This window comes from Taurulus bubalis (assembly GCF_910589615.1).
Source record: "Taurulus bubalis genome assembly, chromosome: 16".
Taxonomy (NCBI): Eukaryota; Metazoa; Chordata; class Actinopteri; order Perciformes; family Cottidae; genus Taurulus; species Taurulus bubalis.
In genome coordinates, this window is record NC_136604.1 from 10,825,620 (window position 1) to 10,853,303 (window position 27,684).

Here is a 27,684-nt window from a genome sequence, read left to right on the forward strand (position 1 = left end):
TAGTCAGTAATGCATAATCACCATTTCCATTTATAAGGGATTACATGCATGTGCGCACAGGTCTGCACGCACACTGCGAATATGTGTGTTAATAGAGGGCCATGATGCGTCTATTGATTTGCTTTTGATGTGAAGGAACCTATGTTCAGTGCAACAACGAGCTGTACTGCTCACACCTTTTATGTTGTGTACATACATAAGGGAGTCCTCACACGCAGACATATGCTGATCTTATTAGCAAGCGGGACAGTTATCCCTTTTCGCTTTCATCCAGTCGACTAGAACGGCAACTTTGATTCTGCGGTCATGTGGTGACTTTGTGTCTTATTTGGAACACCACTAAATACTGTGTCTGTGTCACTGACTGCAGTTTAAACTCTTGAGCATTTGTCGCTCTTTGTTTTTGCTGTCTCTCCCCCTTTGTCTGTCAGTGACTCACCCCTGCATGTCAGCATGTCAGTCTCCAAAATCTCCTCTAAACTCTCTTCTCATTGTCGCCGTGTCGCTGCAGCTTTATGAAAGCCTTCCGCTCCTCTGAGATTGCATGGTGAAGGAGTATTAGCCCTCCACCACAGTGCATGATGTCAGTCAGCACACGGACTCACTCCCATAATCACTGTCAAATACAAGCGCCAGCCTTGTGATTGGAGCCCAGATTAACCATGTTTCAACTGGTTTGCATGGTGCTTCTTGACAACAGAATCTAAATGTTGACAGGATTTACTGTCCACTGTTATTTTTGTAGCTGCAGCAATTTGGGCGGCCAACCTAAGGTCCGAAAAGTCTTTTAATAGTGTGTATTTTACTTTAGCTGCAAAAATATCTATTGTAAGACAAACTGTTAGGATGACTTTATATTAAAAAAATATGACTCAGAATACTGTATCAATATATCAGTATACGATTTCAAAATAGGTTCTTATTTTAAGACTCTTAATAAAGCGTTTTGTGTTCCCGTAAAAGCCAGAAAGTATTTATTTTAAAGGAAACTGGATGAAGTGTCTGTTTGTGTTTGCTGCTTAGATCAGCAGGTTTGTGTGCACATGTGTACTTCATGTTTTTATCAAATCTGTATGCTTAGTTGTTCTAAGCATAGCTGCAGCACAAGATGCCAAGATGGAAATAACAGCAAAATCTGCATTACAAATATGGCAAAGCAAAACAAAAAATATCACGTTTCCTTTTCAGTTTATGCACCTTTTACTTATTTTATACGAGCCACACTGTATTCCGCCTGTTCCAGATCCTTTGTTTGAGCCACAGTCTGCTGTGTCTCAAGCCCCAAGGCCTCAAGTCCACTCAAGGTCTCTAAAGGTCTACATACAGGACTCTGGCCTAATTAGACTGATTGCTAAACACATACAGAATCCTCTGATGTTTATTGACTTAATCTGGCTGTGGTCAGTCACTCCCAGGGGTGACTGAGGTGGCCTGTGAGGTCAGAGGTCACAGGGTTTGAGTTCAGCACGTGTTGTGAAGGAGTGGGGAGGGTGGAAAATAGCCCTGAGCAGTGGAGCTTGACTGCTAACAAAGCCTATATTAAACTGCAGGGTTTTACTTTTTTCTTTCTGGCCATGAAGTGCAAGGAAGCCGTTCAGGAAGGACAGTTTCATTCTGTGTTTTCTGCCATGTAGTTCCCCACAAATTCAAAAACTCTTGCTACATGTTGGTAAAGCTCTATTGGTGTGTTGAAGTTATTTTAGTGGTGTTTAGCTCAAGCACAGTACCACTTTTGAGCATTAGCATTTTTAAGGTGACAAAGGGGACATTGGCGTCTTCCATCTGACCTAATATAGCATTTATATATTCACAGAGATACAGCTTAACGGGATCTGTTGTCAAGATGTCTTTTCTCTCCACATCTGCCTATCTGGCCATCTCCCCACTCCTCGTTTCATTCAATAAAAAAAAAAGGTGGTGGGTGAAAAGCCAAGGTTATATTTAAATATGCACACTGGCCCTGCGATGTCTTTTATCTCAAATGAATATTGGCCTCATTGGTCCTTCTTGAAGCATATAGCTGTCAAGGCTGAACTGGGACAAAGAGACTCACACGCACACTATCGCGTCCCTGAATAACAACCTCACATTTATCTTGACGTCAACACAAAGCAGTTGAGCGTTCAAACCATATGCTGACGAAATATACAGAAATACTGTAGAATATACATTACTTTCATGGTTATCGAGGCCTGTTCAAATAGACTGTCTCTACAATACAGTGAGTAATAACTGGATGTCTGTGTGCATATCTGTCCTCTCTGTGGCCTTGTCTCATTGACTTATGGTGGTGTTTATTTGTGTTTGGGGTGCACATGCTCACTGTATATGTGACTGGGGGTCAATACAGGGGCTGTTTGCACATGTGAAGGTCACGAGGTTATGAAGCCAGTTCTCTGCAGTGTCATCCCTCTCCAAAATACATGGAGACAGAAAAACAATAAACAAATTGAGCAAGGCGAGTGTTCAGTTACAAGTGTTTAGTTTCCCAACACAAATCCTGAAACGGATGATGCGTGGTCAGCGTAGTCTTTTACAAAGAAGGTTTTGCAAGCACTCAAATTTATCATGATGCCCTTTTAACCCTGGCAGTTGCCCTCTAGAGGCTGTGAAGTAACTTCTTTTTCATCATTTGATGAACTAGAATGGAGCTCTTAAATCTGCAACGTGCCAAAGTAAAAAGTATAGAGTGAATGAACGGTTATGTGCGGTACTAGAAGAGGTTTAATGTCTCTGCTGAAACATGGCAGCCTTGGGACTGCTTTCATACAGATGCTTAAAAGCTCATGTTCACACATACACGTGGTGTCCATTACAGTGTCATCATTGCGATTATACACACTTTCTTCTCCCACTTTCATCTGCTGATGGATTTGATCGGAACAGACTGTCCGACAACACACACACACACATACACACACACACACACACACACATAGATAGAGACATTGATTAAAGGCATAAACTCATTTTGTGAAGCTTAATCCTTGCTATAAACATTCATACACATTTAACTCTTATGTACATAAACATGTACGTTCATGTTGCTCTGATTTAGACAAAATTAACTCAAAGGGACACACACACGCACGCACACAAGCACGCACACACACTCACAGAGCCAGCTGTAGTGAGGTCGTCTTTTATCAGGACCATGTGGGCCATCTGGAGCCAATTAATACAGCCCCTAAGGTACAGACTCTGGATCAGTGCTCCTTTCCTCACACAATAACCTTTGCCATGGAAGGGAACAGAAAGTCTGACTTGAGTACAGCCTCATGCCAACATCTATCAAACTGAGGGACAAACTGTAGACAAGCTTGATTCAGATGTGCCATAGTATTTCTGCAAAAATGGCCTGCAGATTTTGAATGTCTGACATAGCTTGAGCTCCTGGGATGAATGTGAAACTCATTCAAATCAGGCAATTATTCAAACATACTGTATTTTCTTTGGTTTTGTCGATATATTGTTTTTGTCAGTTTGCGGTCTCTTTTGGCCGTCAAACAGGTATCTGCAAATGAAATACAGAGGCTATTTGGTTCGCTGTTATCTTTTTATTTCTTTTTTCTTTTTGGCCTGGCACACTTTCACACTTAATCAAAGCTTACTTTTTTTTGCTCTTTTTCTTTCTTGCTCTTTGTCTTTGTGGTTATTTGTATTTCTTGATCTCATTCTCTTTATAGAGATTTTTTTGGATTTGTTTTGTTTTGGAATGGATTCAATAAGACGTACTATTATTTTCCAATTAATACTCCGTCTATGGCTTGTAAAGAACTTCACAGTATTAAGTTCAGCCGAGTGCTTTAAAAGTCAGAGGACACATTTGCACAAATCAACACGGGGACTACTAGCTCATGTTCCACTTGGCAGCCCTATCCCAATATCAGATTACAGTGGTACAGCAAAGGTCTGAAACCAAACCACACTGCGACTGACACACACACAACAGCCACGGCTCCACTGTGGAGGACCAGGGCATCGTATTCAAGGGACACTGTGTCGTGGATGACCTTAGACCACAGACACACACGTCATGAAAGGCCCTCTCACGTTAAGGTGCTCAGCCATTCAGTGTGTCATGGTATCCACTAATTCATTAAATTTAATTTAATTTTAGAGCTATCTTTGGTGAACCTGGAAAAGTCAAAGTAGATTCTGGCTTTAAATGCCTATACAATCAGAATAGTTGGCTTCACACTAGGTTGAAACCTGAGTGTCAGAAGTCATGTCTAACTTTAGATGGTGTTGGTTACTTGTTTCAAGCTAGATTTCACCCAGTAACACAAGTGACACATTTTTTCTTAAGCTTGAGTTTAAAGCAGATTAATCTGTAACATGCTGTTAACTTCAAACCACTCATTGTACACATTGGACTCCTTCATCAATATTGAATATACGTAAAGATTTGAAAGATGCTGAGCCAGCAACTTATTCAATAAATCAAACACGCATGGAAGACTGCTTTTTCAACAATCAGTCCTGCCTAATTGACACTGAAGGTATTTTGCATCTATTATAAGTGTTTAAATCACAAATGAGTTGTTTAATAAATCAGCTGTTGTCGGGTCGAAATACATGCAAGTGCTTAGTCATCTGGTTTCTTGCGCTCCGCACCCTGCTGATGTGCTTTGGCTGACAGTAAAATGGTTTAAGGAGCCAGTTAGGGTTGGAAGTTTCTATTTGTGAAACTCTTCTCCTCCACTGACATTTATTGACTGAGTGTGAAGGATAAGTTCTGTTTTTCCTGGCTTCCCTCCACTGGGAAAAGTCTGGGATCAGAGTCAGTTACTGATCGAGTGTGTAGACGGGGCCTTGCTCAGTGACACTCCAGCAGGGTGGATGCTTGCCAACGCAGCATAAATAGACGACCACGAGTGCCATCAAGGTAGTTCCCATGGAAACATCACTGGAAAGGTGTGGATAAGATGAAGACTGAAGATGGGAGCTAGATGTCTTTGATTGACAGGGTCCGTGTGCATAAGTGTGATCTATGTCAACTGTTCACGACTGTGCAGCCTGAGCACATGGTGGCCTGGCTTTGGCGGAGTGAAAGACATTAAAGAAGCTGTAGCTCATCTTTCTCTCTGCCCCGGTGTCCCTTCATCACCACCTCCTTCCCATTTTTCATTTGATGTGTTAGAGAGAAATCACAAATGGCCCTTTATGCTCTCCCTTTCTTCTTCCTCCTTTCCCGGGATTGCTGGCTGACAGTATCGTCAAAATTTCCTACTGTCTCTCGCGGAGATAATCAATGCCCTAGCAGCTAGGGTGGCATGTGTAATATTAGACATTAGAGCAGCCCTTTGAAGGGTATGGCTGGGGGATAGCAGGAAGGGATGGATGGAGGGAGGAAGGGATGGATGAAAGGTGGATTAGAATGGGATGAATGGGGACATCCTGCTGTAATCTCTTTGCTTTTCTTCCGCTTTTGGATCTCTGTTTTCTCTTTTCCCTCCCTGCGTCTCTCCAAACCTCCTCTCATTCTCCTTCAATCGGGGGAATCGGTCTAATTTTAATTGTGTAAGCTTCACTTACCTGCCATGGCACTACACCTATGAGTATACTATAGCTCAACACGCTTGGGAACATGTTGTACCCTGGCTGACACACTCACTCCCACACCGGCAGCCCTCCTCTGGACAGACAGAGGGCGAAGTCAGAGGCTCGTGTTACCACTGAGCCCAAAGCACAGTGGCAGCACAAGGCATGCCATTGCAAATTGTTCCCATGCTGATTTCTCATTATTTACATGGTCCTTGGGACACTGAAGTGTGTGTGTGTGTGTGTGTGTGTGTGTGTGTGTGTGTGTGTGTGTGTGTGTGTGTGTGTGTGTGTGTGTGTGTGTGTGTGTGTGTGTGCGCACGCTATACTCAAGTCTTTCTCATGCATGCGTGACTGTCTCCTCAGCATTGACATATTGGCAAACCTGTTGAGGACAGTCCATAATTTCAAAGGACTCTGGACAAATTTGTTAAATATGTGTTACTGTAATTTCCTGACGCCCCTTAATGGTGATAAAAGCAGTAATTCTGTTTCGCCACCTGGGCACAGTTTACAAGGAAGAGAGCTCTCCATCATGTTTATAGTAATTACTTGTTACTGAAGTTGCAGTTTTCATAATGTAAGGTGATGGGGTTTTATTTATCCATTCCTCCCGCTTGTGGATTCACTGCCAGACCCTTCATTATCACTCCATCAGTAAAGCAGATCTGTTTTTATTACCTTTTTATTCGCCCCATCTTTGCTGTTAGCGCGCCAAAAGAGAAAGAAGATGATAAACGATAATACATAGAGGAATGTACATAAAGAGAATTTAGTCCAATTACTAGTGACTACCTCGAACTAGAAATGTATTTTCTGTGACTGACAGACTCAGCATATCTCCATATCTATGTTAGTTAATAGGTAACAGATAACAGAGGATCGTCCAAGGGAAACCTGAGACCCGTCTAAAGAGACTCTGGTTGACTGTCTAGACAGGATGTAGTAAGCACAATGCTTTATTAGCTCATCTGTCTCTGTCCCCATTCTTTTGCACAGTTGCTTTGGCTTTATTTCTGTTGTCAAACTATCTTTTTTTTTCTGCACCTAAATAGGATCCTATTTATCTAAGGCCGGAGCAATAAAACTATCCCAAGGTTAGCTTACCAAAGAGGCTTTTATGAGAGCTCCATCTCTGCTTACTATTTAGAAAGTGTTCATTGCACTGAGCTTAGTCTACATTGCTCCCCCATTTGCGCTATTAAATTGCAGCCCATTAAATTCACAGGATGGTGAGACGGCTTCGGGTGGCTGCACATTTGAACCGTGCATAAGCGTAGCAACCGTTGCGCAGCCAAGCACACACATACAGGTGTTCCCACATGGCCACAGTAAAGTCTATGGAAAAGCCTTGTTGTACGTTCTTATTAATATAAAAAGGGCTTGATATATTGGTGTTTTAATGAGAGTTTTGAATGTGTAACAAATCGTTCCTTTAAGATCCATTAAAGTCTAAAAGCACGCATGTACTCGTACAGTAGATGAACACTGACGTTGAAAGCTTGAGCGTGTTAGAAGAACAACAAGAAGAAGGATCTCTGAAAGAAGGTGGAAAAGAGGAAATTCTCTGCATTTGGCTTGAAGTTGTTTGAACTTATTTACTTAAACTTTCAGATATTGAACAAATAACAAATTGAACGTGGACTTTTTTAATTTCCATATTGTGAATAGTCTATATATGTGTGTGTGTCTATGCCTGTTTATACAAGTGCACAGTATGCACTGTCTACATGCCAAAATGGACGTGGTGGCATGTTTGTGGTTAAAAATTCCTTAACTCTGGTTGCGTTATCTCTGTGTACATTGTGAGTCCTTCCTTACCTCGATACTTTCTTCCCATCTCATCACGTTTCTTCTGCTCACACTATATATTTCCCCATCTTGCAGTCACGCAAACCTCACTCTGCTTCCAGCGTCCATCTGCACATCCCCCCTTTCTCTCCATCACTTCATCTCACTTTGTGGCTTTGGCCTCCTCCCTCTCTGCACTTCCGTTTCCCTCATGGTCAAAACAGAAATAGAGTTTTATAATGGTGCGCGTGATGAGGTCGATTCATGAGGATAGACTTAAGGTTTGGTAGGCAGGGTTATAAGTGTCTTTTGTGTCTTTGCACATGTGCCCATGTTGAAGTGTTTGCATGTTGTGTGAAACGAGGAGGATTGTGCTTTACCTCACACCTTTCTCATCCTTTTGTCTCTCTGGCTGTTTGTCACACTCTTCTTCTGTAACGATGTTTTCATATTAGGTGCGATTGATTTGGTGCCGTGCCCGCGTATGATTGCCCCCTCTCTCCACTCTCCCGCCTCTCAGCTCTCACATGAATAATGTTGCTCCGTACTAGAGTACACTTGCGTCATCATCAATGTGACATTTGTTTATGTTGTTGCTACGCTATGAAAAAGCGCTACCCAATCGCAAGATACTCCACTCACGCAAACTATTGTTTATATATGCAGACGAGAACAAACCTCTTGCCTGCCTTCCTGTGTTATTACTCACGGATGTGCAGTTCAGAGGATGAGATCGGTGTGCGCCGCTTGGGGTCAAGTGTGCTCTGATCTGGGCCGGGTTCCCTGATGCGAATGCCTCCCAGCTGGCCTTGAATGGGTTTTGATTTTCATTGGTTCATTCAAGGCCTTTGTCTGTTTTATTTGCTACCTATTCTTTGTATTTGCTAGTTTGTTTGTATTTCTCTCTTCCATTCTTTGTTTGTATCTTAATACTTATTACATTTATGTGCCGCCTTCTTGCCCTGTCCCTTTTTTCTCCACATTTTGCAAGTTCATCATGGCTGTGTGTGAAGTGACACCTTATTGTATGGTTTTGCCTATTGAATTGTCATGTTCTTTGTTCTGTAATACCAGGGGAAAACGCTACATCCTTTATGCACATAGCTTTTAAGTGCATGTCAAAGTGAGGCAGTGCTATAATACCTTCTGGTCAGTAAAATTAGTGATTTAAACTTTTCTCTGCCACATTTATTTGAAGAATAAAAGTGTATTCTTTTGTGTGCAGAGAAAAAACTCCTTGAACGATATGTAAAAGCCAATTATATTTGTGTAAATGCGGATCACTTTTGTGTAGTATTGCATTCCTACTTATAAAATGCCATCCGATCGCAGTCGCAGGCTTTTGTTTACGGATTGTTTGATTGTAAACAAACTGGGCGTGTGCAAACAGCTGTTTGTTCAGTTTTCTCACACCTCACATCAAATGCAGCGCTTCGGCATTGTGCGTGCAATCATCCCTCAATTTCTCACATATTGAGCTTACACCCATGGCACGGCGGGAAATTGACACGTTTTGACACCACACTGTTCTCTGATTGAAGTGTAATCGGAGCTCTGCACCAAATGTATTGTGGGTGTTCTCCAGACATGATCCTATCTTCCCTTACTTTAATCGGGTCCACGGCAAATTGACAAATAATACCAGGATATCACATTGCTTCTATCATAGCTCTCTGTCCTTCTCACACACACAGCAGCACTAATCGATTGAGGCCACTTGCTGGTTCATGTGGCCCCTGGTAGTCTAGGTCTGTGTGTGTGTGAGACAGTTTTACCTCCCTTGTGGGGACATATTTCCATTGTGGGGACCTGCATTCCATTTGAAGACAAAATGCACGTCCCCATAACCTAAACCATTACATTTTAGGGTGAAGATTAAGTTTAGTGGTTAGGGTTAGGCATGTGCCTAAATGTTAAGTGTGTGTGTGAGAGTTGGTGTCCACACCTAGATGTGTGTGTGTGTGTGTGTGTGTGTGTGTCGTCAGGGTGGTGGTGTGACAGCTAAGGTCCATCGCTTTCTCTCAGACACCCACTTCTTTAATATTCTTCTCTTTCCCTTGCCTCCACTGAGGCACACTGAAATGAAGAGAGAAAAGAGACAAGCAGAGAGAAAAATGAGAGCGACATCTCAAAGGCTTTGTGCACCACAGAGGATAATAAGTGCAACTTAGAGAAAGAGAGAAAGTAGAACATATATTGGTGGAAAGGTGAGAAGGAAGTAAAGAGAGAGATGTGTAGAGATACAGAGAGATGAAGGTACGTGTTGTCTGGCAGATTAATGATCTTTCAGTCAGTGCTTTCAACAGGAACTACCTGTGTGTGTTTTGTGTAATTTACTCAGCTAAATACGCTCATTTACATGCAAAAGCAACCAAACACTGAATGACCGTGTGAGCTGAAGTGTGTATCCATCCATGATGGGCTCACACCCACTCCTCTCTGAACTAATGTGCAAATGCTCACACACAGAGGTGATCCATTCTTCACTACAGGGTAATTGTTTCAGCAATCCACTCCACAGTGAGACAATAGCCATCAAGCCACAGTGACGAACACAGGGTGTGTGTGTGTGTGTGTGTGTGTGTGTGTGTGTGTGTGTGCGTATGTGTGTGTGTGTGTGTGTGCGTATGTGTGTTTGTGTGCATGTAAAACAGCAAAAGTATGATTTTAATCTGCTGCATACTACTTTGTATTCCACTGATATGGATAGGGATGAATTATATCATCACTACTTGCCAAGTGTACAATACTGTACACTGTGCTAATGTAGTGGTACTCGTGTGTGCGTTCATGATTTTTCACAATGCATGATGGTATTTGATTGTTGGAAATCAATGTGATTTATCTGACATCGGTCCTGAACACAGAATCTGATCAAATGTACTAGCTTTCCTTTGTCGTGTTGGCTCACCGCTGTGGAGTAGACACTGTTGTGTTTTGCTGTAATCAAATAATACATATCAGTTGCTTAATCTGTCCTTCCTTTCTTTTATTTCACCCCCCACCCCTCTCAGACCACGGCTCCAGGCCCAGAGGAAGTTTGCCCAGTCGCAGCCCAACTCTCCCAGCACGACGCCCGTCAAGGTGGCCGACCCGGGCATCCTGAACACCGTCCTGGCCACTGTGCCCTCAACATCCCTGTCATCGCTCTCCTCCTCATCCCTTTCCTTGTCCATTCAGGACCTGTCCAGACGCAAGCCCAAGACGGAGGACTTCCTCACCTTCCTTTGCCTCAGAGGTAAGCCGCAGCAGAACGGAGCAGATGGAGACATAATTGCATGCCGACCCACAACCAGCGGTAGGCACACCGGGATGTTTGTCTGTTTGTTTGTTGTACGTCTTGCTTTAGTATTACAGGTTTTAATGCGTGCCCTGGACACCGGTTTCTGCTAGAAAGCCAAACCACAAATTGGTTCAGAGGCTGGACAACAGTTTGCTACTGTTTGGACTGTTTGTCTTTGGATAGGCCTGCACTATGTAAGCGCCTCCAGTTGCAAACTTATGAACACACTTAGCATTTCCAAGACCTGTCAACAGTAAATGCAGTGCAGTGCAGTGCAGAGATGGATTGTCTCATACGAAGGTCTAAAGAGAAACTCAAACTTTGGTGAAACACATTTTATAGACGCACATAAAGACGCACACACGAGCAATTCAAGAGCACATACAGTAAGTCAGGTTTTGATCACCCGACACTCACTCATACTCACACACATAACCGCACACACATACTGCAAATAGCTTTGCACTTGCCCAGGGCTAAGATTATCCTGCATTTCATCAGCTTACACATCTCCCCCTCCTACCTTTCAACAACTATCTGTCTATTTAACACCCTGCCTATCACCCTCTACCACAGCAGCTGTTAGTACATATAGTACTCGCTCTAAAAACACTACACCGGCTCATCGACACTATGTAGCACCTTCGATGTCAAGTGAACTGTAAAAGCCATGGCGAAGTAATTAGTGTGTGTGTGTGTGTGTGTGTGTGTGTGTGTGTGTGTGTGTGTAGATTTTTGGGATTGTCTCAACTAGGAAAACTATTTGGGTTAAATGCCGGCACTATCACACAGCCACTCAAATGAATCCCCCAACCCTATCACAGGGGCAGAAATATACTGTGAATCGTTTTGAACTTGGAACAGACATCATGTCTGCTTTCAAAATTCTCCACATAATTAATTGTTTGCAAAGTTTCTCCCTGTGCTGATTTTACAAGGTGAGACAGATGTTTTGAACAACACTACATGTCCTTTATTATATAGGTAGACTTGTACCTAAGATGTAAGGACACTCAATGACCCTTCACAGGACACTTCAATTAATCATAAGCTCTAGCTTACATTCATGGCTGTCTCAAATAACCCTCTTAAATAGAAGAGGGAGTGACACATTCAAGGCCTGAATAATGAAGAAAGTTTAGGGCCATTTTCTTTTTTTTCCAACAACCTTGGCCGTGACTCCTCTTTGCTATCTTCATTTTATCCTTTGTTAAATATCTCACTCTCCTTCTTCTTGAACATGTCCTCACAGCCAGAATGAACTCATTTGGAAGACAAAATCCCTTGCTCCAGATTAATTTACTGTTATCATCATTAACCTCTGCCCGTCTTTCAAAGTAGGCTAAAGACTCAGGAGAGTTGAATTTAGATTAAAATCTGTTGGGACATGATGGCTATACGTTGTTATTCTGACGAGAATGCTCCCATTATGGAACTCCAGTTTAACCTTACAGGGCTCAGTCAAGAACACATAATTGGAGGTTGCTGAAATCGACGAAAGCCTTTGGTGAGATGAGCTTTGGTTTGCATATATAGGCCATGATGGTACATAAGATAATGATATAATGTCCCATATACTTTGAAATTGAGATTATTCTGGGCTCTGGGTGCTAAACTAACTCCAGCCTTCCATGTGGTGTGTAATGAGGTGTAGGTGGCTGGTCCTGACTCAAGTGTGTGTGTGTGTGTGTGTGTGTGTGTGTGTGTGTGCGTGTGTGCGCAAGGTCTGCTGTACTCTACTGCCCTACTAAGGATAATTTTAGTGCTAGGCTGCTAAGCTAACGATAGACTGGTTTTCCACTCTTCCGCTCCCCACTTTAATGTTGTATTTATAGATACATTTTTAACTCTGCGCGTGTGTGTGTGTGTGTGTGTGTGTGTGTGTGTGTGTGTGTGTGTGTGTGTGTGTGCGCCTACTAACTATCCATGCTGCAAGGATGACATTTTCCTGTGTGGGCTTCTTCTGCTCTGTTTTTCCCCCTTGGCCTCTCATGTGACCCATATGCAGGGACCCTCACCAAGAGAAGGACACGGGAGAATGTCAGCCGAGCCCTTGAGGTTGTGTGTCAGTGGATGCACTTGTGTGTAGAAGCGTGTGCGTGAGTGCAAATCCATGCTCACCACTGATGTCCTGCTTATCTTCTCTGTCTCCCGCCATCATGTGTGTGTGTGTGTACACGCAGCATCCAGGGTGTGTGATGATACACAGCCTACGAGGACAATCGTATTAGCCTGGTTGATATTTTCAAAGGGACTCAAGTCTTTGATATCCTCTGAAATCCCAAATCCCCTGTAAGATCTTGATACATGTCTCTCTGGTGATCTGACCACCACAAACATCAGGCTGGCTTCACGTCCGCTACAAAAATGCTTCTGACAGGATCTCTAGCTACATTATGGAAATGTCCAATCCATTATCTCTCTAATTTTTCAATTTGGGTTAGACTTATTTTTTGAAGTAATAATGGTACATTTAGCAGCATTTCTACCCTAAAACCTTATCAGTGGTGATTCCTGGGATCTGCAGGTCAAACGTTCACAATGTTTATGCACACACACACACCCACTGCAGTGTTTGCTTTTCTTATCTGGTAAACAATACTACGCAAAAGGCTTCCATCATGACTCATTCTGACAGCTACATAAAAGCAGTTAAAACGTGAAGGATTTGAAGCTGTAAAGTGAGCAACAACAAAAAATAACTCATGTGTCTCTCCGTATAGGAAACCACTATTTAAAGGGCCGGTTTACCCCAAAAACAAAAACGCATATTTTTTTCATTGAGCAGCTGCATGTTGGAACTATGGTTGAAAGAAAATAGCTCCTACATGAAACTGCTCACAAAAAGTCTGTGGATTATCTTGAGTAACAGTTATAATTTCTGGAAAGAGAGATTGCCATTGAGTTTTTCAAATATTTATTTTGTTCTTGCGCTATGAGCAGCACAGGCTGAGTGTCGTATAGTCACATTATATTCGAGAGAAGGCACACATTACTAGAGACGATATCTCCAAAACGAGGCAACTCACACCAAAACAATCTAGATTAATAAATAACTGTCCCTTAAATCGTGATGTCAAAATACTGAGTGGAATAAAAGTTCAGCTTTCACAAAATGTGTTCAATTTTTGTTGCTCTCTTTACAGCTTCACATCCTTCATGCTTTATCTACTTTTATGTAGCTGTCAGAATCAGTTTTTCATCACTATGCATGATACTCCTGTTCATGTGCATCAAAGTTTGAAATAGACAAGATCACACACACGCACGCACGTTCATTAACTGAGTAGCTGCTTTATCAGAGGAAATAATTGTGATGCAACGTGGGAGTAACCGGACAGGGAAGTTAAAAAAAAAAAAAAAAGATTTCTGTCTTGTGTATGGAAGGATGCACATCATGTATGCTCACCACCCACACTGTCTAGGGCCTATATTCTGTATTTATCTCACTGCTCTTCTCTCACACGCGCACACACACACACACACACACACACACCCTAGCAAGTGCTCAGTCTCTGCCTGTGCTCTCAGAATGGTGTTTATGTGTGGTCCAGGCCTGTAGTTGCACTGTTTATATCCATGGAGAAAGCCATTTGGGTGGTAGCCAGACAGTCTGCCTCTGGTATCGTAGAGGGTGTAGTGCTGCTGCCGGCCTGTTGGGGGCAGCACTGACAGGAGCAGTATGTGCACACTGTTGGCCCGCTCCAGGTTTTCCAAGCCATCCAAGGGTTTCATTTCAAATTGAGCTTCCCACTGTTTAAGTAAACAGCACAATCTTTCAGGAATGATTACCGTCATCCATATAAACTACATGTAAACTTTAAGGGGTAGTGGTTGCCCCCTTACTTCATGTTTTCGTGCATCTTTAAAATATTCATCAATAAATATAAGGTATTGTTTTGTTTTATTAGATAAGAATAGATTTGGGTGTAAATGAATAACTGTCTGCACACACGTGGAAATGACTCTCTTACATTAGATTAATTTCAAGGAGTGTGCTTTTCCTTGTGATTGTGTGTTTGTGTGCCAGCACCGTATATGTGCACCACTGCTGTGTTCACCTCGTTGCCCCCAGCGTGGTGCCTCTCTCTCAGGTTCAGCGAGTCCAGTTTCTCTGCTCTGCTTGCATAACCTCCAGCCCTGACCTCTTGAACCAAAGACCTCAGATTCCTAGTACACATATGAGACAAATGTGGACTTTTCACATCTGGTTTTTGAAGAAAGGACTGCCAATGCTGGGAACTGTGCTAGGTCTTTCTATCTTTGGAGCTAGATTGTTAGATTTGATTTTGTTTGATGGTATTTTTATTGTCTTTCGAATCGGGCTTAACTAGGAGCACATTTTCCCTCCTGGGAACAGGATTCCAAGTCTGACAGCTACTCATGTGTCTCAAATGCATTGTTGATGTGACAACTGAATTTCCCTCAGGGTTACGGTACTTTTCTTTCTTTGATGTATGATTGCTATTTGATTAAAGCCTGGAAACTGTGTACGTCGAGTTGTGACTTACTTGTGACTCATGATGCAGAAGTTGGTCCAACGGAGACTGATTATGCTTTCTCCTCCAAGTCCAGAGCCACTGTTTGTGGGGTTAATGTTTTTGCTGACATCAAGCAATGTCAGTTGGGGGAAGTAATCACCCAACTGACAGGGAAAAACTAACCTGTCTCATGGCGGTCTAAACCCAGCACACGTTCCCTATTAGTGGGCGAACAATCCAACGCTTGGTGAATTCTGCTTCACAATGATGGGAAGAGCCGACATCGAAGGCCTCCCTCCGTCTCTCATACTCTCTCTCTTTCTGATTCTCCACTATTGACTAATGAGCAGTTTGTCAGAGCTCAGCTGTAGAAGATAACTTTCTGCTCTGTGCCAGAGAAACTACAGTTCTCTCCCTTTCTGACCTTCCCTGCTCTCGCACATCCTGTGCACACATGTGGCACTTTGTTCCAAGTCAGCACGTCCACATGTCCCCGTGGCAGCTAAAGCCTCCTGATTGACTATTTAAATTGTCCTCATTGTTTCAGTTCCAGTTAAGGGGACAAAAGAGGGTAGCCAGAGAATGGAGGGGTTTGTAATTATGCCCCCTCCCTCAAATCCCACCCAAGAGCCCCGTTAAAAATGACAATTCTAATAGAATCTTTCAGACCTAATTATGATTTGTCTGAGCACGGAATGAGGTGGATGAAAAGATGTTGTAATTTGGGGATTGGGCTCAAGTCCTGATCTTGGAGAAGGACTGAGATATATATATATTTTTATGTGTGTGTGTCTGTGTGTATATATGGGCATTCACGTGTGTTTTCTAGGAGCGGAGCTGATAGATTCAGGGTCTCCAGTAATGTAGCCACTCCTGTAGTCGAGATGGCAGTGGACTGCTGGATCTGTTTGGCAGACTGGCTCTGTGTTTTTGTCCTTCTTTGAGTTCCCCCTCTTCTCCGTCTCTCCAAAATCCTCGACATTCTTATTTTTGGGATCTTGAATATATTAGATTTGTGCTGTTGTACATCTGATGCTGTCTGATGTCTCGTCCTTCTTCTACCGTTCTGCTTCTTCCTACAGCCTTAAAAAAACATTCTCATATTTTCTTTCTCACTTTCACAGTCTCTCTTCCCGTTTTCAGTTTTACTCTATCTGTTGTCTTACCATAAAAATGAATGAAGGATTGCTTTTCTTCCCACATCCTGAAAGCTACCCTGTTAAACTGGTTCCCAGAAGTATTGTTAAGGTTCACACACACACTTCCTCTAATATATTTCAACATGTCTATCTCCAGTTTCCCTGCACTCCCAAACAAACACACACTCCTCCCTCCATTTCTACCCCTGGGCGCCCCTGTGGTCTGTTTGCCATTGGCCCTCTGACCCCTGTTCAGAGCAGTAAATTACAGCCATTTAGCTAATGAAGCAAGTCATTAGAAGCTGATTGGGACGTGTGTGTATGTGTGCCACCTCTCTGTTTGTTTGGTCTAAGAGAAGAGCGTTTGCTCTGTCGCCAAGACAAACGGGGTGTGTGTTTGTGTGTGTGTGTGTGGGTGTGTGTGGGTGTGTGTGTGTCTCTTTGTATCTGCTGAATTGTAGGTGTGCTGCAGTCACCAAACTTCTGGGCTGATCCTCTGGTTAAAATCAAGAAGATTGTACTTTGCTACAAAGTGGAATTACTGCATGGGTTTAACCACTTAGAGTTGTCTGCATCCCTCTTAGGATGCGGTGTGCCAAGTAACCATGAACACACACTGGCCAGGGGCCTGCCTGCAAAGAAATGGGTCTTACCATGTGGGTTACTATGGATTATATGAAAGCCATATTTCATTGTTGCTGAACAGTTACTATTTTGTTAAAGAGAGCAGGTAAAACTCCATTATTATCTGTTCAGGCATTCTGCTGCTATTACAGATATTCTCCGGCTCTCTGAGGAGGTAATTAGAAACTGGCAGAGCTGCTGAGTGAAAAATGTGATCCAAGGCACAAGCAGATGTATTATTACCAGGATCTGTTTTTTTGTGTGTTTTTTAAAAGCTTGATACGAGAAGGAAATGTAAACGCTTTCAAAATAGATTTGATGTGACATGTGGTAACCACAGGTCCCCCGACTGGCCAATAATAGTTGTTAGTGCATTTTAAAATACAAATTAATCTATTTTCAAAGACTCTAGAAAATTGGAATAATGCTTTCAATATGTTTTATGTTCAAATCATAAAAACGGAAAGTAATCTGTCAAATCAACATCATTTAAGAAGGCTAGCAGCAGTTTGTTGGTTGTAAAAGAACAGGGATTTTCTAGCTTTCATGCTCCAGTGTTCCCTAAGGACTTCATGTTCTTATTTTACTCTGCAATGTAGGCTATAAAGGAGAATGCTTCAGTATTAAATGGTCCTCTGTCTGCATGGAGCTGGATAGCAGCAGTGAACGGGAGAGGGAACCAGTGTGATGCTAACTTCTGGGGTTGGCCTCCAAAGATACGTCATTCCTGCAGCTCTCTACAAAAACAGTATCGATGAGTTTCAGTTCGGTTCCCCAGAAAATATTCAAAAAATAACGTACAAAAAAAACAAAACAATTATTTTAAGTTGGTCTTTGTTTTAGGTGGTCAGAACACGTGTTGCTGCTTTCCTGTCCACGGCAGTACATTGCTTTGCTCCCGGCCAGTACTCCGGTCTGTTTCTCTAAGCTAATATCTACTGTAGTAATACACTGACTAATGATGCGTACCTTGTAAAACCTCACTTCAAATAATCCAAACTATCCCTTTAAGCCATAACATGTCATAACATGTCCTTTCCTTAGTCACGGTGTCATTTATGTATTTATGTATACACTTACACAGAAATGTTTACAAGCTCAACACTATTGTCCACTTACAGTGTAAATGTGTTTGTCATGGTGCACACATATTGATGACTGAAGACTGGTTACTAAAAATTCATAAATTTATATCCAAATAAGGACCATGTAAAATACCTCTATCTTATTCTATTATATATTAAGATATATTTCTGGTGTATAATAGTTTTGGTGTCATACTTGTGTTATCTCTGTATTTGTATTAAGCCCCTTACTAAAGTATTCAATGTGTAAAATCTAAAATAAGTGTTCTGCATCCTCCAAAACAATAGTGCTAATGAAATAATTGGTTTGGCTAATTCCTAATTTTAAGTGCTCTGTATAGATTAATGCAGGCTTGTTAAAATCCGCCTGTTTTTCAGAGGCTTAACATTATTTTAATTGACATATAATTATGCACTGCTTCCCATTAATGCCCTTATTTAAACCATGGCCTCTACAAGGGCAATAAGAACCACAGTAGTTCCTCATGACATGCAATTCATTCATAAAGGATTAATACAATCCAGTGTTTCCTGCTCATAAACAACTATATCACTATGTATGTATATCATATGTACTCTGTGTTTGCATAACCACACATTCCAGTTAACTATTAATGTGCCTCTCCTTTCTTGTCACACACACACACACACACACACACCCGGGCACACCTATACACGGGCTTCTGTTATTGAGAAAGGTCTGTTTCCTTCATGTATCTCTCAGCATCACACGGCTAACACAAAGAAGCAGCCGTGTTGCTTCTTTATGTGCTGTACGTGTGAAGGACAGGCTGACGGCTATAGAAATCTTCTCTTCCTCTTTTTCCCACTGGCCTTGCAGAGAGAGCTCCTCTTATGGATGCCCATTCAAAAGCTGTTCGTGCAGACAAACACACTCGCAAGCAATGCAGCATTCTCCTGGTCTGTTGTTTCATTTGTGGCAAAGATCAGCCTATCGCTGTGAAGATTTTGATGTTGTTGCTGGAAGCACACCGAGGCCCACTATGCATGCCAGTCGCTACTGCTTACACTCCACGAGCCTGCCTGAGTTCTTTATTCCTGCATCTGTACGAGTGGAGCAGCTGTTTGCTCACTGATTTACGAGTGCAACATTATGAGATTTTATAACATAGCTTTGGGCTTTATGACCTTTTATGAGAGTGTGTGTCTACATTCAGCTAACTGATGTAACATTATATTATATCCACTGCCAAACACCATTTACCTCCCTCCAGCACGTATTGAGCTAGATTTCTCAGAGATGACAATGAAAGTGATCGAGGGTGACAGAAAATGGAAAGAGAGGGATTGCTGACTTTCTTCTCCAAATAGGAGGAGAGATTGACAGTTATCATGTTTAGAAGATTGAAAGCGGCATATTTGGGATTGTCTTAGACTCTCTCAATAAACCTGTCAGCATCAAGAGTCTTTGTGGAAAGACGGGCTGTTGCATGCTCCCAGTGCTCCGCTTCAGTTCTAGTCTTCAGAATATGTTGCTCTCATCGCCTCCTGCTCCTTCTGCACTGATTATAGTTATACAACAAGTTTTGTTCGAACCACCACTACTACGAAACAGAAGCATTTACAGGAGAAACGGCAGAAATGAAAGCAAGGCCGGGAGGTAAATGGTAAATCCATAGATATGAGAATTAAGAAGTGATTTGGAGGATAATAGAGGTTTAGCTTAAGTCGGATGCAGTATAAATGCTGTTTAAGTAAAACTGTCATTGCTTTGCAAACCATTTGAACATTGTGCTGTGTGTGTGTCCTGATGTTTGTGCGTTTTAGTGTGTGTGTGTGCAAATGCGTCAATGGAGCTGCGATGTGCGGAGCAGTTTACAAAGCTTCAATAGGCCACCAGCTGGGATAATGACAGATGGAAAAAACAGCAGCACAATCACCATTATTCACAAATGCTTCAGCAGCTTCTATTTTTACATTCATATTTCACGACTCATCTGTAATTTCAGAGATTAAAATGTACATATGTGGATTGCTGGGGGTCTCAAAAAAGATGTTGAGTGGGAAGCAGAATTACAGTAAAGCTGTGTTTTTCAGTGCCGGTCTCATATTTCAAATTGTAATTATTTCCCTTTTCTACTCCTCCCCCAACCTACCTCTTTATTATTCATCTCCCTCTCTCTGTACCCTTTCTCCTCCTTTCCGCCTTTCCTACACCACCTGCACTTAGGTTCATCAGCCCTGCCCAGCAACATGGCCTACTTCGGAAGCTCCCAGGAGGAGGAGGACCTGGAGGACGATGAGGAGGAGGTGGAGGCGGAGGTGAGGAACGGAAGTGGGATCCACTCTCAAGGTGGGGGAAGCAACAGCCAAGTGTCGGCCTCCTCCTCTTGCCACTCGACACCCCGCAAGGGCAAGTTCCCCACCAGGCAGCCGCTCAACGGGCATGGTAAGGACAGGACTGGAGCTCGCAGATAAGCATGCAAAGAGTTAACTCCCTGACGACATAATCACAGAGCTTTTTGGGAAACTCATCCATGAAGATGAGCAGTTTTGTCAGTTTTGAGGTCCTGCCTTTGTTCACCATCTGAGGAGAAGAAGGAGTTAACAGAAAAAAAAACAGAGAGAGAGATGGATGAAGAGGGAGATGAGGGGAAAAGAATAAGTAGAGTGAAGGATGGTGCACCAGCAGAATAACTAGAGAGAAGTGGAAATATCCATCTTTGGAAGAAAAAAGTGAGTGATTGATGGAGAAATGCAACAGAGGAAGAGAAAAACTTTGGCCAAACGGGAGCACAGAATGAGTCATGGGACTGTAGACAGAGTAGTAATGCTTATTTCTGTGTGTGAACGTGATCAATTTCCCAAGTTTGCACTCTTGTTTTTTCCACTGCAGAGACGGGGTAAGTCACATAGGATAGCATAGCCGCACATCAACTCTTTCCCCCCCAATTAACACTTTACTTGTTAAGCCCTAACAAGGTGTTTATGCACGCACTGCAACAGCTGGCCGGGGCCCTCGAAAAACACACACACATGCACGCACACACAGCGGAGTGACAGCATGCGTACACCCCTTGGGGCACATAGACATTTGATTGAATACACATACACACACATGTGCACATTATTTAGGAAATTGCATGCATGCATGCAACTACGCCTATAAGAAGAGTCTCAATCCCAATATTGATGACTATTAAAAACAAGTATGATGCATCTTATCAAGTGATTTTTCAATTACATTTTTTGTATTTAGGCTTGATTCTATAAAACTCCAGCAAATAATGTTACTTCACAGGCAGATTTCCATCATTAGGACAATCAGGCGTTTAAGGCTCAATCACGGGTAAAAATGGATAAGATGGAGACTTTCTTTGCTGTGGATAAGGTACAAAATGTACTCATTTCATAGAATCCACAACATTGCTCCTCAAGGTTTCTTTTTTTGCTAAGCAATAGAGAAACAATTTCAACCTGGAGGCTCTCCATCCCTGGCAGACTTTAGAGACACACAATCCTTCCAGCCAGACGTTTCACCACAAAACAACAGCTAGATTTTAATGTTTCTCCTTTTCGCCTTCTCCGACACTCTACCTCCCTCCTTAGTCTGTAGAATCGCCGCAAGAAAGGTTCAAAAGGTGAACGCTCTGCTCCGTCATCCTCTCAAGTGGAATGTGGAGGAGGAGAGAGACTGGCGGGATTAAAAGAGAAAGAGGGAGAGAGGTCCATGGATTTGCTTGAAATGAACTCTTGGAGAACTGCGCTCTGCCTTTGCATAGTTCACTGGCAGTGTCTACCGCCCAAAACAAACGTACAGTTCTCTCTCATTCTGTCATGAACATCTGGAGCTGCAGCTTGAAACATAAACTGTACATATGCACAAATCTGTATACGAAGCACGAACGAGGATAGTGGAACCTGTTTGAACACATCCAGGCTTGTTGTGTGCACGAGGACAGCTTGGTCTCCATTCTTATCTCGTATACCAACACTGTTTGCAAAGCAGCTCGGCGCCTTCACTGTGATATGCTGAATAAATAGATAAGAGGGAAATAGGAAGATATACTTTTAGGGAACAATAGGGATGAGGAGGTTAAGGACACTGAAACAGACGTTTACACACATAAGTGTGTACACCGTTAAGACTGGGTCATTGCTCCAGTGTTGAGACAGTATTTGTGCTGTGTTGGGTATCAGACACACACGCACACACACACACCCCTCAGTACATTTTGTGGTTTTAAGATTGGTGTCAAACGTGACACTTTAATAAGGAGCTTGGGCCACCCTCCAGCAGGGCCGGGGTTATATGGGTAGGAGGAGGAGAGAGAGAGAGAGGCGGCGAGAACAGTCGAGGAAGAGGAGAAATAGAATTGGAGAAGGAGAGAGAAACATTTTATTCTGGGAGGTAAAGAGAGACGGGAAAGGCCCTACATTGTAGGCCATTCATCAGCGTGCCGTCTCTCCGCTTCTCTCTCCCACTTGGCCATGTGCCATGTTGACAGAGCTAAATTAAACAGCGTTTATTGGGCTTCATTTCTTGCTTAGCTCACTTCTCAAAATGTCAGGATTTCTCTCCTTTTTCATGGCGCTGGGGCCCCTGAGAGACTCTCAGGCGCTCACTTGTGGTTACGAGCGGATACACACATACAGTATAGCACATACACACTGCATCTTCTGTAGACAGAAACGTGCACTGATGTTCAGAACTGTGCACACGTGTCGTCATGTCGAGCATGGCGTGTGTGCTGTGAATGCACTCGGCCTCCTGTCATTCTTTCCATACAGCCTGTTGATGGTAAGACGCCATGAAACTTTAAATTGAGCCTCATAAAAGCTGAAGAGGGAGCCATTGAATGTGTTTGTTAATTACCTTGCGCCCGTTCGACCTGTTTAACATCATCGGCGGGGGGTTGGTTGGGTATACGTCCATTTTGAACAGGTTCTTTGACATGTAGTACAAAGGCGTTCTCATACACACCTTAAATCATGCATATTTTACTGATTGGGCACTATATGTTAGCCAAAACCCTGTCACTCTGATGTTTGTGCGGGCTTTTCCACTTGGTCGTTGTGGTTTTGGTGCAAGGGGTTTATATGCTATTCTGCACTACAGGGGGGTATTGAGACTTATGTTGGCATTGGCATAGGTAGACGGTAGCCTGAAAAAACATAGTATATGTCCAATGGTATTCATGCCTTGCTACCTAATAGGAACTTTCCACAATATCCCGTTTTCCTTACAGTGGCTTCATTTTTATTTTATATATTTACTTTAAACTTGTGCACATTAGGAATTAGGAACGAGGTTGCAGAATTTGAAAAACATTGTGTATATATACCATATAAATTCCTAAATCTCAACAGCGAATCATGCAAAGCTTCAATGCAGAGTGTCATGTCGCTTGCAGAGTACTAAATCTAAGAAGAACCTCAAACTTTCTCGATTCATTTTTGTAAGTATATTTCATATACTGGGAGCAAATAGACAACTAAAACCAGTAAGCTTCATTAGTGATCACTGGTCAAGAAGCAGTACAATGTTGTTTTCTCATTTTGCTCTATTAAAGATGGTGTCAAAATTCAAATTTATTCTGCTAAATGTAATTTCAGAAAACTTCTAATCTAATTTCAAGTATGTGAATAACCACTTCAAGCTAATAAGATATGTGTCTTTAATTGGGTTTGATTTCCTCCTCTCCCAGATGAATTAAGAATCATATAAGAAACACACTTGACTCTTCTCGCTTTCCCCTCCAGTTTTCAGCAGCCACGGTAAAGCAGGGACCAGGGAGAGTCCGAGGCCCAAGGCGGGAACTCCCGGCAGGGATGCGCCAGCGCCCCCACTGCCACCTCTACCGCCTCCACCTCCGCCGCTACTGAGGGAGCGCAGTGAGCGGGCGGAGGCGCGGGAGCACGTGAGGCAGCAGGCCCTGGCCAGCAGTAGAGGCTCAGCCAACGGGCTGCCACCGAGGAGAGCTGCTGAGGAGCTACGCAAACAGGTACTGTGTGGCCAGGAGCACCCGGTGTTGGGATTTCAAAGCCATAATATGGTAGATGTCATATGGAAAGGAAAAGGACATGTCGAAAGCTTCCTCAGGAGACCTTTTGAAAGTGTGACGTAGCATACAGAGAATGTATTCTCCAAAAGGGAACCGTCTATGGCAGCTGAATGGTTTGCATTAGCTGTGGTATAACTTGAGATACCAGTTCTGCATTAATTGGCTCGAGGTGCAGGACGCTTGTTTGGTCATTATGCTCACTTCTTGAAATCCTCCCTCTCTAGACTCTTATTTTTCGTTTTCCTATCTGTCACATACTCTTTCTATCTTCTCTCAATGATCCAGCCTAACTACTCCTGTGCCTCTCTTGTCCCCTTTCTCTACTTTATTTTGGGTTCTGATTTCCTCCTTTGCCTCGTCTTCTCCGAGCTCTTCCTTTTATTCTCCTCTCCTTTCCTCCCCTCCCTTCCATCTATTGTGTCTGGGAGAGTAATGATTGTGTTTTGGCCTGCTGCGACTGCAGCTATATTTAGTCATGCTGGCTAGGGCCTGTGAAAGCCTGCCTCCCTCTCCGTGGCACTTAGCGGGTCTCATGGAACCCCACAAAGTGAAAGAAGAGGAGGAGATGGGAGAACGGGGGCAGAGGGGGCTTTAGCCAGATCACCGGCATTCGTATGACCACGTCTTCTTTCCTATTTCCTTTTCTGGCTTTTCCTTCCTGTTGAGTGTCAACCTTCTATCCAGTGTTGTTGTTGCTGTAATGTGCTGCCGCCGATGCAGACTCAGGCATGTGCTTCAGGTTTTTAGAGTGGCTGGAATTGTCCTGAAAAAACAACAATGGCTCTCAATGAGAGTGACTGCCTGCCAAGCCAAACTTCAGCCTCACTAACTCACCAGTCTTTGTTCTATCACTCTTCTCTTCTCTCTCTCTTTTTCTCTTCTCTCTTTCTCTCTCTATTCTCTCTCTCTCTCTCTCTCTATTCTCTCTCTCTCTCTCTCCCTCCCTCTCTCGCTCTGTGTCAAAGAGAAGGATCTTGCCCTTGACAACATGGCTCCAATCATTTGGAAGGATTAGTGCTTTTTTTTTCTCACTCTCCCTTCAATTAGCATGAACTGTGTGTGTGTGTGTGTGTGTGTGTGTGTGTGTGTGTGTGTGTGTGTGTGTGTGTGTGTGTGTGTGTGTGTGTGTGTGTGTGTGTGTGTGTTAACCATGTGTGTTCAAGACTCACACACATTTATACACATGACCCACTGCGAAAATACAGGCTAAGCCATATAAAAGGTTAAGTGATTATGTAGCCGTAAAGTGTGTGTGTGTGTGTGTGTGTGTGTGTGTGTGTGTGCGTGTGTGTGCGTGTGTTAGACCGAAGGGTAGAGGCATTATCATAATTCAATTCACAGTGATTCAGTTCTGCTTAATTTAATAGCGGCTTGTATCAACAAAATACATGCGCCATAACGGGACCTTTTCATAAAACAATATGATTCTATCCATTTTAATTAAATAACAAAAGCAGGGATGTCAGCAAAGCAGCTGCACAGATCAGCGAGCGCAGGTGGTGTGTGCAGGGCCAAACCATTAAGCCGACTCGGCACCATTTGAAAAGGACTCTGCACTTTCTTGTTTAGTTGTTTGTCCTCTGCCACCCTCAATTAACCTCCCTCCTAACACGACAACATTTAAAAAATGACAATAGATAAGAAACACATCAAGGAGAATTAAATGAAATAACGTGTTTCTCTCGGTTATTTATGTGTGTTGTTAGTTATTAGTTATTATTATTATTATGTGTGTTATTAGTGCCAGGCTGAACTGACCTTTCTCTAGCTGCTTAAAAGTCAACCTGCCCTGGGCCGCCTCGCATTGCTCCCTAATAAGACAGCAGAGGGGAAAGAAGGCTTAAGCCGGATTTATGCCTCGCCGTCGAGGTGTTCTGGCAGTCGCACCGTAAATGACTCCGGCATAGGAATTGATTTGTAGCTCAGCACAGGATTTAACCCGTTGATAGTCATCGCACCGCCGTAACACTTGATGGATGTGTTGCACGCCATCAAGCTGTGACATGCATTCATTATATTCCCAAAGTTATGGTGTTTACATTATTTCCTGCCACTGGTGACGGAGAGCATCACAGTGAGGAGGAGGTGGCTTGCACCGGATTACAAACGAGAACATCGCTGAGCATTTCCTCGACTTGCCACGTGTTTCGTCCTCACTTCAGCCGTCCCTCAAACACAAAGTAGCCCCGATGTGTCATTACGTGTTTAATGAGGTGCCTGTCTCCACTAGTGGTACCTCAAGTTAACCGAAGGAGCTTCTGCAATGTCCTGACATAGAGGTAGAAATCTGACTGTGACCACATGTGATTCAAAATGTGCACAACCGCTCCTACATCTCTCTTCCTTTGTCAGTCAGCAGGGCTCTGCAAGGGTTAAACTTTATCCCGTCTCTCTCTCTCTCTCTCTCTCTCTCTCTCTCTCTCTCTCTCTCTCTCTCTCTCCCCTCCCCCCCTTTTTCTCAGGGCCGGCTCCTGCAGATGTTGCCTGTTAAAAATCTTCCTGCCAGGCCTCAGCTGGGCTATAGCAACACATGATGTCATCTAGACCCACCTCCCTCACTCCCCACCCTCTCCTCCCCTTCCCCGCTCACGTGCGACCAAAATCCACTCCAGTCTCTGGCTGTGTGTGTGTGTGTGTGTGTGTGTGTGTGTGTGTGTGTGTGTGTGTGTTCAGTTTTTTTTTCCCCTTTTGGCTTCATTGTCTTTCTTGTTCTGTCCCTTTTCATTTTATTTCATTTCATTTCATTCTCTCTACCAGTGGCTATTGGCACGAGTGCGCTTCCATGTCCTTTTCCGTTATATCTCTTCCTCTCTGTCTTTCTTTCTTTCCTTCCCCAGCAAAGTGTTTAAACTATATCCTGTCTCTTTGCTCCGCTTCGTATTTCCTTTCTCTCATCATCAACCTCTTGCCATCCTTCTCTGCCACCAGACCGAATAATTAAAGAGAGAAAAGTGATGGAGACTTGCCGAGATTCCCTGAAGAGAGCCGGTCCACTGAGCCCTCCTGTGGCAGGAAGCGGTCATGACAGTGTGTCTCTCAGGCTCAACGCTTTGTCAGCAAACTGTGGCTGGAGAAATATAGTAGCTGTCTGGACAACTGCTTCTTTAGCAGTTAGGTGCTTTTTCAGCATCAGCGTAACACTAAATATGCTGTCACATTGAACAACGTATTAATTTGGCTAATGAAATGTGTGTAAATAAAACAGTTTGAACGTTGTGATGTGTCAGATTGGGAGATAAATATTTAGATAACACGTAAAATCACATTTTTTGCAAGGAATACACATAATGCGACTCGAGGCGCTTGCTGTGCAGCCTCGTTCCTGTCTTTCTGTCTCCGTCTTCATCCCTTTCCTCTCCCCACTCCTCAAGGCCCATTCTTTATTCCCTCTCTCCTTGTCACCCGTGTTTTTCCATTGTGTGTGTGTGTGTGTGTGTGTGTGTGTGTGTGTGTGTGTGTGTGTGTGTGTGTGTGTGTGTGTGTGTGTGTGTGTGTGTGTGCGCGCGCGCGCGTTGGAGGGGAATGATTGACGGAGGCAGGGTTAGGTTTCAGTCCCCCCTTATCTTTTAATGGCCTGGTCTTTGTGTCGGCCCCCCGCCACCTGAGACGAACACAATACAATACATGAGCGCAAACACACACACACACACATACACACGCTAACACATATACATATACACACACAAGTGTGACACGAGAGCCCTTCAAAGG

The 27,684-nt window shown here is 43.2% G+C and overlaps 1 protein-coding gene across 1 annotated transcript in view; it reads left to right on the forward strand.

Annotated features, from left to right (window-relative positions):
* jarid2b (jumonji and AT-rich interaction domain containing 2b) overlaps positions 1-27,684 on the forward strand; it is a gene marked incomplete at its 5' end in the record, with an annotated part of 98,760 nt that overhangs the window by 59,412 nt on the left and 11,664 nt on the right. Inside the window, 3 exons of the mRNA XM_079232010.1 lie at positions 10,350-10,573; positions 20,139-20,357; positions 23,672-23,913. Coding sequence (XP_079088136.1) covers positions 10,350-10,573; positions 20,139-20,357; positions 23,672-23,913 — 685 coding nt within the window. The remainder of the gene's footprint in view (positions 1-10,349; positions 10,574-20,138; positions 20,358-23,671; positions 23,914-27,684) is intronic.